The sequence below is a fragment of the Macrotis lagotis genome, chromosome 1 (assembly GCF_037893015.1).
Source record: "Macrotis lagotis isolate mMagLag1 chromosome 1, bilby.v1.9.chrom.fasta, whole genome shotgun sequence".
Lineage (NCBI taxonomy): Eukaryota > Metazoa > Chordata > Mammalia > Peramelemorphia > Peramelidae > Macrotis > Macrotis lagotis.
Window position 1 is genome coordinate 281,702,017 of NC_133658.1, and position 12,124 is coordinate 281,714,140.

The 12,124-nt window shown below is 35.3% G+C and overlaps 1 protein-coding gene across 2 annotated transcripts in view; it reads right to left on the reverse strand.

The window, feature by feature from the left end:
* Positions 1-2,737: 2,737 nt before the first annotated feature.
* Positions 2,738-12,124, reverse strand: part of QSOX2 (quiescin sulfhydryl oxidase 2) — a 67,699-nt gene continuing 58,312 nt past the window's right edge. Inside the window, exon 12 of one of the 2 annotated variants that reach the window (XM_074210685.1) lies at positions 2,738-5,677. In XM_074210685.1, coding sequence (XP_074066786.1) covers positions 5,136-5,677 — 542 coding nt within the window. In that variant the 3' untranslated portion in view covers positions 2,738-5,135. The remainder of the gene's footprint in view (positions 5,678-12,124) is intronic. The other variant, XM_074210684.1, reaches the window with a different exon arrangement.

A 12,124-nucleotide genomic window follows, 5' to 3' on the forward strand; every position in this document is an offset into this window, starting at 1 on the left:
CCTTTGCTCCTTTATTTGCTCCTTTAGAATTGAAAAGGATTTGGTGGGGCAGTTCAGTGGTGCAATGGATAGAGCACCTGCCCTGGAGTCAGTAGGACCTGAGTTCTCCAACCTCAAACACTTAATAATTGTCTAGCTGTGTGATCTTGGGCAAGTCACTTAATCCCATTGCCTTAAATAAATAAAATTTAAAAAAGAAAAGGATCTGGTGATAACTAAGGTCATGTCTATTAAATGATTTTTTCAAGGTCACATATGTAGTAAAACTAGAAGAGCTAGGATTTCTGGGTTACAGTCATTTGATTGTGAAGTCAGTGCTTTTCCCAGTACAATATTATGCCTTTTTAGTCAGGTTACAGTTATCCAAAATAGTTCATGAATGAAAAATATTTAATACCTTCTAAGATAATCACTCAGTATGTTTGTTTTGACTCTAATAGTTCACAGAAGGCAAATGTAGTTTTATATTAGCTTCTTTAAACATGAGACCAAAAGGAAAAATGATAGAATACATTCCAAAACCAAAATGAATTTTTTGATTATCCACCCCTACATTAACAAGAAGTTCAACTGTATGTACAATATACAGAATAAAGATTCAATTTAAATATTAATATGTAAGGCATTATACAAAGTGCAATGGGTACAATTTCCTCCCCCTCAAAAATGACAGTGCCTGCCCTCAAGGAGCTTACATTCTATTAGACTACATCTAACAGTCAGAAAAGAAAGTCTTTCTTTCAAAATTTGTTGAATGAAATTGAATCCATTTGTCATTAATGAAATAGGGGTGGGGAAATTTGGGACTTGTCTTAAATACAGTGTGTACCTCATGTTAGGAAAACTTAATACATTTTAAAACATCCATTACTATTAATTTTTGTGAGGATGGGTGCAAATTTTTCACATTAAGAGAATTGGTTTCCTTTAAATAGCAAGTTCCCTAGTGCACTTAAAATAAAATTCAATTTAAAATAAACTTCTATGAAAACAAATATTGTATACAATTAAAGTATAGCTAGCTACATTGTATTGCAAATCTCTCAAAAGAGTTGCCTCAAGCAAATGAAATCCAATTTTGAACTAATTCTCAGTCTTCAGAAGAAGGTAGAGCCGTCAAATAACTTATTTAAGGTACATTCATGATGGAGGAGAAGAATTTCAGAATTTAGGATGCCTGCTGGCCAGAAGGGTGTTTGGAAGGGAGGTTTGAAACAAGAATAAAAATTGAAGCTTGTTTCGCTTTTAAAAATAGCAATAATAACTCTCTAAAATGTTACTTTATTTCAAAAATGTATACAGTAGAGTTAGCCAATTCAATACAAAATGGGCCTTTTCTGTTGAGAGAAATAACAATACTTTATCAATTGATTTTTCATCAAAATCCTTCCATTAAAATAAATAAGCATTTAAATTAATGAAATATATATTTATTAGTTTTCAAAAACTTTTAATGCTATCTCTAGACATAGAAAAGACACTTCAGCAATTCAAAAAATACTAATATCAATTTCATATATGAGCATTATCTTTAGTATGCCATTTGTAGTTTAAAACTGAAAAAATATTTTTGGTTTTCTTGGCACAATATCTCCTCCCATCACAGACATTAGAGAAGAGAACACAAAGTTATCCCCTAAATCATTGTAACTTTACAATACAATGCAATGAAATTTGAATATTCACTTTAAATTCTAAGGGCTCTTAGCAAAATAACCCCAATCCCTATTATTGGGTGGCATGATGTCACATCTAATTAATGTCATTTAAAAGAAAGCTACTTTAAGAAAAGCATGACAAAAAGCATTTTTGGATACATAAAATATAGGTTACAGTCATCCATTTACTTCCCCAAATTTAATACTTGAGTCTTTCATACTCCAACAATTTGTATCCTCTCATTATAGAACTGGGACATATAAAGATTGGAAGACCAAATCTGATATGCAACAGAAATAAATCAAGATCATTCAAAGTTTCTCCTCCATTGACCATGCCATGAAATCCATATTACACCCTCTAATAAGAGAATGAAGTTCTTTAGGTTCTTGCTTTCTTTTAAAAATAGTTTTTTAAGTTGATAAAAAAAGTCAAAGCTACTAACTTTGCATTTTTTGTGCAAATAACTGTCTTGAGATTTTTTAACTAAAACTATCCACTTTCCTGAAGTTTTAACAATAAAATCAACACTAAAATGGTCTTATAAATATCAAAAGGCTCTCCTTTAGTCATTATCATATAAAAGGCAAAGTAGAAAAAAAAAAAGCACTGCCTTCTAAAACCATTCAAAAAATTCATATACATATGTCTTCAAATAAAGCATCGTGACAAATCAAAACTACAAAGGCTTTTTAAAGCCACTCCAGAAACTTTCTTAAGGGTACCTGTTCTCAACTTTAGAGAAAAGTTGAAGAAAACTTTAGAGAAATTAGTTTCCCCAAAGTTTGCCATCTGCCCTGCTTTCAAAATTCTAATGTTATATCCCTATTTAAAAAAAAAGTCAAAAAGTAAAAAGAGGTATAATTTTGGCAGAGGTGGAAATGGGGGTATCATAAAATCACATATTTATTTTCATGGAGTTTAATTTATGATATAATTTGAGTTTAATTTCAAACTTTTAAATATACAAGGATTTGAGTAATTATATACTAGTTTAAAGAATCTCAAAACTGAAAGAGTCCTTAAAGAGCTTCATCATATATATATATATATATGTATATATATATATATATACACATATATATATATACACATATATATATATATGTATGTATTTACCTTCTAAAAGTATTATTCTTTTGAAATTATTTTCCTCTGACTCAACAACAGAAAAGGATAGGTAGTGATAGAAATGTCCATGAGGTCAGGGAATAACTAGTTTTTAATATCATAATCTGAAAAATCTCTGCCCCAAACGTTTTCTTCCTTCTTCCTCTTTCATTATCACCAGTCCAATCCTAAACTTGAGAGAAATCTCCACTAGTTGAACTGACTCTCCTTTGCTACTAGCAAGCTTTCCTTCTCTTAATCCAAGTGAGGAAATGGTAAAGTTAGAAGTGATTACTATCAAATTAAGAGGAAAGGTTACATTAAAAAAATAATGCAAGACAATGCTGTCATTTTTCTAATGACTCAGAAATTGGTCTTCCATTTTTGTGTCTTCTAGACTCTAATTTCTACTTCTCATTTTCTCTGGAGGTCAGTAGTCTAGCAAATTCCATAAGCATATGTAAGACTGCTTCTTTCCTTGGAGGTGAAACTCAATACATTTTACTAAAATCCCTGAAGGCCCTAATAGTCCAGTCTCTAAATAGTTATTCCATTTGTAAAGGTCTTGGAGTCCAACCCTTTATCTCCAGAATTTGGAACAGACTGGTTGTCTTTTTAAAATTCAGATTTTGAATTTTTGAATCAAATTCCAGCAGCAGAGGGTATCCTGTAAGAAGGACCTATGCTCTCAATAACTGACAGCCAATAAGATCAAATGCACATAACTTACCTTTCCAGATCTAACTCCTATGAAAGTTCCACTTTCATTAGGTTCTCAAAGTAAAGAATAATATTAAAATGATTGCTTCCTGACCTTTTGGCCAGGGTTCATAATATTCAAATGATTTTCCACTACTCCTACTACAGGAGTAGTCCCTTTCTAGAAACCCATATACTGTACTGTGATATTGCAGCACATCACATATACAAAAATAAAGCAAGAAATTGCCATCCAAAATAAGAGAAAGGTCATTTCATCACAGTGCTTAATAAGATATTAAACAATAAGAGTAACATTTAATAAAAGCTAATTTAAAGTAATTTAATGGTACATAAACAAGTACATTTTTTTATTTAATCATTAAAAGATGGATATGGCAACTTGCCTGTTTTCCATCTCCCTGGCAAAGATTGGTGTTTTAACTTCTATTTTAAAGTTTACTTCTGTCAAGTTTCCTGACTCTACCCTGGCTCTGTAACAGAAACACAACAATGGTCAAATCACAGTGATGCTGTAATAATAACTCTTTATTCCATTAACATTATTACTGAACATGAGCAGAATCCAGGCAAGACTTGAATCTACTCACACAAAGAGGACAATCACAGGATGGAGAGACCTTAAAAGCATTCACTTGCTCACATATTTCTTATGAACAGGTTAGAAAAAAAAATCCACCACGGTCATGCCTATAAAGATCTATTTCTTCTGAACTCAAATAATTTAACCTCAAAGAATGATAATAAGAAATGGTTTTGTTTTTTTTTACAAAACAAATTTGTTAAGTGTGTATTTACTTAAAATTCATTAAATAAAAAAATTGCCACCAACTTAGATGACTTATAGACAGAATTGCTATCTGTACCCTTCAAAGCATAGAAATAACTGAGGACTTCTCCTTCTTCAGGAATCACTTGCTCTGAGGTATTATCATTATAATTCAAACAATACTATGCTTGTTCTTCAGTTTTGATTCTCTAACTCTAATGAGAGTTCTCTCTAGTTTATGTGGGAACAGCCCAGGAGGTAAAACACCATAAATTATAATCATATTGCTCAAAAATCTAAGGAAATATCATCTTAGGTGATTTTCACATTCAGAAAGATGAACATTTACCCTAAGTCTTCTCCTTCCAAGATATAGCCTATACCATAAGATGGACCAAAAATGCTTGACTGTTACCCTTGAAAATATCAATATGTGCTTCTCCAAATATAAAAACAAAGTTTTGGCAAATGAGCAGCAGGGACATACTGTCTAGAAAATTTAGAATGTAAAATCCTTATTGAGAAATATTTTTAATATGTGAAATTGCACTTAATTTTTTCTTTCTAAAATATGTTAGAGTGAATAAAGGACAGTTCTTTATGTTATAGATTCTTAAAAGATATGACTACTGAATGGTATGGAATATATAAGTAATGTCATGGAAAACCCCAATACTTCTTTGTTGCAAGACAGGACATTCATATAATGAGTGACTGAATACAAAATGAGGAAAATGTAGTTTGAAACCCAATTCTACTATGACATAAAATCCCTGACCATAAATATTAAAGCTGCATCTGGTGTTGACAATTTGCCGTATACAAAGAAACTTTGTCTCTGATTTATCAACAACGACAATAATTTTTAAAAAATGTTTTATACAGGTGAACGATAATACTTTACTTTCCACCATTTGGACCTCATTCGTGAGAAAAAATACATTATCATCAAAAAGACAGATGATGCAACATATAGTAGAACGCACAGACTCATGTCAATGCTGGAAAATCCAGTCCCTAAGAAAGACCCAGACTGTTTGGTCTCTATATGAATCTTAGATTCATAGAGATGTTCAATTTTATCTCTGTCAAGTCTATTATTTAATTTATCTAAAAGATGAGATTTGGGATCCAAAACATTTGGCAAATCCAGGTTCAGTTCTTGTTTTCCATTTGGTTTCTTCAGGATAGTATCTTCTTTTGACTCCTGTTTGGCCTCTAATACTATTTCATTAGGCTCATCCTGGTCTTCAGTATATTTATTTAATATATTTTCGATGCCATAATGATGCTTTAAAAACGTCAGCACTTGCACTTCATTCCAGCTGTCTAGGCCTTTAATTTCCTCATGGCAGCCTGGGCAGAGATCTGGCGTTGGCCACTGAATCTTTGGAAATTTGGGATCTTCACTTGGCTGGCCTATAAAATAGGAAGAGAAAGGGAAACAAAAAATGGACAGAAGACATCAAATCAAGTCTATTCTTTTCTTTTACCAGAAATTCATCAAGGAGCATTTTAAAAACATATGCTAGAGAAAAAATACAAGTCTACAAAGACCCCATATATAGTGCTTTGCACATAAAAGGTACTCAAAAATATTAATTAAAACATTGATTCATTATTTGAAGTGAAATTACAAATTATGTTTCATTAGATATTATTATTATTAAATAGTGATTATCTGGTCCTTTCAATTGCAATTTATTTCTGCTTATTTAATTTCATGATCATCCTGACTCATCTCACAATGCTGATAGAGAGAGAGAGAGAGATTTACTTTCTTAGGAAGTGAGTTAAATTTAATTTTTCCTTAAGAATTTTTCAGTACTCTTTGAAATCAGTAAAGACAATCCCTAAGTATTGGAAAAATAGAGTCAACAATAACTGTTAAGAGTTAACTTCTTCAAACTATCGTGTATAGTGAATAAAACAGTATTACATATGTAAATTGTAACTAATGCTACATATCCTGATCCAGGTATTAAGTACAAACAGAAACCAATTTTCTTTAGTGCTTTACTTATGTTTTTGTAATACAATGGATTAAATAAAAGCCAGTATTTTTAGTGTTGTTTTCCATCCATCTTTTATGAAGATTTATTTGTAGTGGAATTATTTTAAGCCTAATTTTAATCAAGTATTGATTTAAAAGTAGTTTAAATGCTAACTTTAAGAAAATGAATTCTGTTCAATTAGTAACACTTTCTCTTTAGTGGGTTCTATGTATGAAAGAAGACTTTAATATGATCTTAATGAAAATTATTCATACTCTAAGGCAGCTTCATATTTACTCACAGATATATCTAGCAACAGGAGAAGATAACATATCTACCAGGGAATCTAAATTCTTACTTAGTTTTGGAAAAGTTTAGTGATGCATTTCTTTTTTTGTTTGTTTGTTTACTTGGTTTTTTCCCAAGGCAGTGGGGTTAAGTGACTTATCCAAGGTCACATAACTAGGTCATTATTAAGTGTCAAGAGTCTGAATTTGAACTCAGGTCCTCCTGACTCTATTCATTACACCACCTAGCTGCCCCCTAGTGATGCATTTCTAAAAAATGTACTCCAAAGTTGTTTCTGCCTAAACTTAGCACTGCTGCTATAGTCTGGGGGCAATTCAGACATGGCACCAGACAGAGAACCAAGTTTACCTTATTAAGAGAAGTCTGGTCTGGTCAGTGATTAAAACTCTCTTTGAGAAGTCTATGCTGAAGATTTTCTGTTCTGTGTTTTAGTATGAATAAAATTCACCTTATTGTGTTATCCAACTTATATAAAGAGGGATACCAGAACCCCATTATCAGCAGAATGTTTAACTCAAGTTTTTAATAGTAGGGATGACATGGGGCGGCTAGGTGGCGCAGTGGATAGAGCACCGGCCCTGGAGTCAGGAGTACCTGAGTTCAAATCCAGTCTCAGACACTTGATAATTACCGAGCTGTGTGGCCTTGGGCAAGCCACTTAACCCCATTTGCCTTGCAAAAACCTAAAAAAAAAATAGTAGGGATGAAGAGTCTTGGGTTAGCAGTACTCTCACACATGGTCTCCCATTGTGACCAAGGATTTATATTTAGGAGAAGGCATGATGAGATTAAAAGTGGCATTTAGGGTTTCAAATTGTCTATATGTGATCTGAAATTGCAAAACTAGTTTCACTAGCTTTATATTTTAACAAATGATCCTATTGATTTTTCACTAAATGACAAAGCTGAAGAATTCTCAGTCTAAAGTAACACATTTAAAATTGTTCTACTTTGGATACTTCAACTTGTGAATATTTAAATAATCACAAATTTCAGAGTTCTAATGGACCTTAAGAGATCACCTGGGGGTGGAGCCAAGATGGTGGTGTAAAAGCAGAAATTCCCAGAAACTCATCACCCCCCAAAAAAACATCAAAAGTCGTCAAATTATGTCTAGGCAAAATCTAGAGGGGCAGAACCCACAGAAAGACTGAGTGATACAATTTCCCAGTCCAAGACAACTTAGGAAGATCTCCTGGACAGGTCTATTCCACTGGGACTGGGGGTTGGAAAAAGCTGCAGTGCAGTTACAGCCACAGAGCAGCACATGGACCCATGCCTGGGTCCATGGCAGAGGGGGTAGGAACAGCTGGAAGGAGTGGTGAGCTGCACCAGAGTGAATGTGGAGCAGACCTCTGGCCTCAGAGCAGCCCTGCAGTGAGAACCTGCAGTGGGAGTTGGTAGAGCCACTCAACACATCCAGCTCTCAGCCCATAGATGGTAAGGGGGTTGGGGGAGACTGCAGAGGTCCCTGTGCTCTTCCTGGGGCAGGACTCTGCTGTTTGCCCACTCAGATACAAGTTGCAATTTGGGCTCCCAACTACCATAACTGAGCAGGGATTCTCCTCACAGCTCTAGGGCAGAGGGTAATCCTTGTGGTTTTGGGATCTCTTTCTGCTTCTAGGATCTCAGGGTAATTTTGCTGTATCATTTCTTGAAAAATGAATTCTAGGCTCTTTTCCTGGTCATGACTTTCAGGTAGCCCAATAATTTTTAAAATTATCTCTCCTGGATTTGTTTTCAAAGTCAGTCATTTTTCCAATGATAGTTCTCATTTTCTTCTAATTTGGGGGGGGTTAGGGGGTACAGTTTTATTTCTTCCTGATTTCTTTCAAAGTCATCAGCTTCCTTTAGTTTCGTTCTGTATTTGAAGGAGTTATTTTCTTCAGAGAGCTTTTGATAGAAGAGAGGGAAGATAGTAGGAGAGGGTACTCAGATACAACATACTTCTGAACAGGGACAGGAGGAAAGGAGAGCGAGAGAATGGAATAGATGAGAGAGGGGAGGAATGGAGTGGAGGGAAATGTAGCTAGTGATAGCAACTGTGGGAAAAATATTGAAGCAACTGCTCTGGTGGCTATGATTGGGGAAGGCAACTCATCCCAGAGACAGAGCACACGCAAGAGAGCAGTCAGAGCCTCTCATAAGATCTTGGAGGAATTAAGATCCCTGTGGGTTGTCCCAAAACCTCCCCAAAGCCTTGGAAGTGCAGTAAATCAGTTATAGGCTGAGGAAATGAGCAAACAATAGAGAAAGAAGAATTTGACCATAGAAAATTATTTTGGTCCCATGGAGGACCAAAATATATATACTCAGATGATGACAAAATCAAAGCTTCTGTACCCAAAACTTCCAGAGAAATAGAAAATTTCTCTGGGCTCAGGTTATGGATGAACTCAAAAAAGACTTTGAAAAGCAATTAAGGGAGGTAGAGGAAAAATTGGGAGGAGAAATGAGAACGATGCAGATAAATCATGAAAACCAAGTCAGCAACTTGGTGAAAGAAATACAAAAAATACTGAAGTAATATGTTAAAAACCAGTTTAGGTCAAATGGGAAAAACAACACAAAAGATAAATGAGAAGAAGAATACCTTAAAAAAGCAGAATTGGCCAGCTGGAAAAGGAGATAAAAAAAAGCTCTCTGAAGAAAATAACTCCTTCAAATACAGAATGAAACTAAAGGAAGCTGATGACTTTGAAAGAAATCAGGAAGAAATAAAACTGTACCCCCTAACCCCCCCAAATTAGAAGAAAATGAGAACTATCTCATTGGAAAAATGACTGACTTTGAAAACAAATCCAGGAGATAATTTTAAAAATTATTGGGCTACCTGAAAGTCATGACCAGGAAAAGAGCCTAGAATTCATTTTTCAAGAAATGATACAGCAAAATTACCCTGAGATCCTAGAAGCAGAAAGAGATCCCAAAAGAAAAACTCCCAGGAATATTATAGCCAAATTCCCAAGTCAAGGAGAAAATGGTAAAAACTGCCAGAAACAAGCAGTTCAACTACTGTGGCTTTATAGTCAGGATTACACAGGATCTGGCAGCATCTTCATTAAGGGCTCATAGGGGAAAAGATGGACTTTCAATGAAACAGGGGACTTTCACACTTTCCTATTGAAACAACCAGAGCTGAACAGAAAGTTTCATCTCCAAGTACAGAACTCAGGTGAATCATAGAGGGGGTGGATGGGAAGGACTAATTATGAGGAACTTAATGATACTGAACTGTTTGTATTCCTGAATGAGAAGAAGATACTGATAACCCATAAGAACTTTCTTATTCATAAGAGCAGTTAGAAGGAGCTTATATTGATAAGGCCCAGGAAGGAGCTGAATATAATGGCATAATATAGTAAAAAGATGGAGTCAATGGATGATAAAAGAAAGTACTGGGAGGAAGAGAAAGGAGAGGAATAAGGGGCTAAGATATTTCACATAAGAGTCAAGAAAAAGCTTTTTCAATGGAGTGGAATGGGGGAAGATGAGGTTGAATGAGTGAGCCTTCATTCTCATCAGAAATGTCTCAGAGAGGAAATAACATATACACTTTACAGGGTATAGAAATTTATCTTACCCTAGAGAAAAATGAGAGGAAAGGGATGGGATAAGGGGGAACAGGGGGAGGGAAAGGGGGAGTAGGTGATAGAAGAGAGGGAAGATAGTAGGAGAGGGTACTCAGATACAACATACTCCTGAACAGGGACAGGAGGAAAGGAGAGCGAGAGAATGGAATAGATGAGAGAGGGGAGGAATGGAGTGGAGGGAAATGTAGCTAGTGATAGCAACTGTGGGAAAAATACTGAAGCAACTGCTCTGGTGGCTATGATTGGGGAAGGCAACTCATCCCAGAGACAGAGCCACTGGAATCTGAACACAGACTAAAGTATACTTCCCCCCGCTCTATTCTTGAGGTTTCTCATCTTTTTTGGGGGGTGGGGGGGTTTATGATTATTCTCACAACAAGATTATTGTAGTAATGTAAAATAAACAAAAAAAATCATTTCATTAAAAAAAAGGAGAGAACACCTAGAATTAAACATTTGGAAAAAGAAGAAAGGAAGGTTTAAGGAAAAGTGTCTTACCCAAATTGCATAGTCAATTAATGGTACAGTCAGGATCTCCCGACCACTAGTCTAAATCCTCTTTTATCTGCTCCAAACAACTGATCTGAGCAGTTTAAGTGATCTATTTTTTCATTCTGTTCCTATTGTGCTTCTCAGGTTGTTGATGCAAACTTATTCTCTGGAAGTTGGATCAATTAAAAAAATGTGGGATTAGAAGCCAAGATGGCAGAGTTGCAGAGGAGGCTGTGAATCGTTATAAGAAAGATTACTAGACTGCTACTGGAATAACCTCAAACCCATACCAGGGTCTCATGAGACAACAAGAAATATCAAAACAAAGTCAAAAGGTTGAAGAAAATATAATGTATCTTCTAACAAATACAACTAATTGGAAATTAGATCAAGGAGAAAGAATTTAAGGGTCACTGAGCTACCTGAATACCAGAACCAAAACCTACTCCTCTTATTTCAAGAAGCAGTAAAAGGAAACCTTCAGATCTTTAGAATCAGAGAGCAAAGTAGAAACAGAAGGAATCTATCAGTCATCTCCTGAAAGAAACTCCAAAATGAAAAATCTTAGGAATAAAATAACTAAAATCCAGAGCTTTCAGGTCAAAGAAAAAATTCTGCTGGAGTTAGAAACAGGGTAGCTAGGTGGCACAGTAGACAGAGTACTGGCCTCTGGAGTCAGAAGGACCTGAGTTCAAATCTGAACTCAGACATTTGAAATACTTAGCAGTGTGACCTTGGGTAAATCACTTAGCTCCATTGCCTTGCAAACCATCCTTCCCGCCCCTGCCCCCCCCCAAAAAAAACTAGTTAGAAAGAAAGAATTCAAATACTGGGTAATCACTACATATGTAGTCACACATGATTTAACAGTCACCACAATAAAGGAGAGGAATATTTGAATTATCATGTTCCAGAAGGCAAAGGATAGAGACATACAGTTAAGAATTACTTATGCAGCAAAAGTGAATATATTCTTACAGAGAAAAAATGGATTTTTAATGAAATAGCATACTTACAAGCATTCCTAATGAAAAAATTAGAGCTATGATGGATAATGGGGTAAACTGGCAGTTTTGCTGAGTATTACCCACTTCTGGATCACAAATCCAAGACAGGTAATGATGGGACCTGTGCCTACTCCCACTCCCCACCACTCACAGGCCCTAAGTGGAGTGAGGAATGGTGGTGAGGAAAGAGAAACAACAGTGTGGCTGAGATCCCAGGAGCAAAGAAGGAGTATCAGTTCCAGTTTCAAGCCCACTCTGAAACCTGTAGAAAAATTAACAGGACAAGAATCCCTAACCAAGGAGTTTGCTGTTCTGTCATTCTGAATCAACTTCTCTGCTCTCTGGATATCAGAGGCAGAATCCAACTGCAGGCTTCTGTTGTTCAGATCCAAACCAACATTAGGAGCTTGCAAAGTTCAGACTGGAGAGAGCGGCAATCAGAATTTGCACTGAATTAGACCACTATTGATA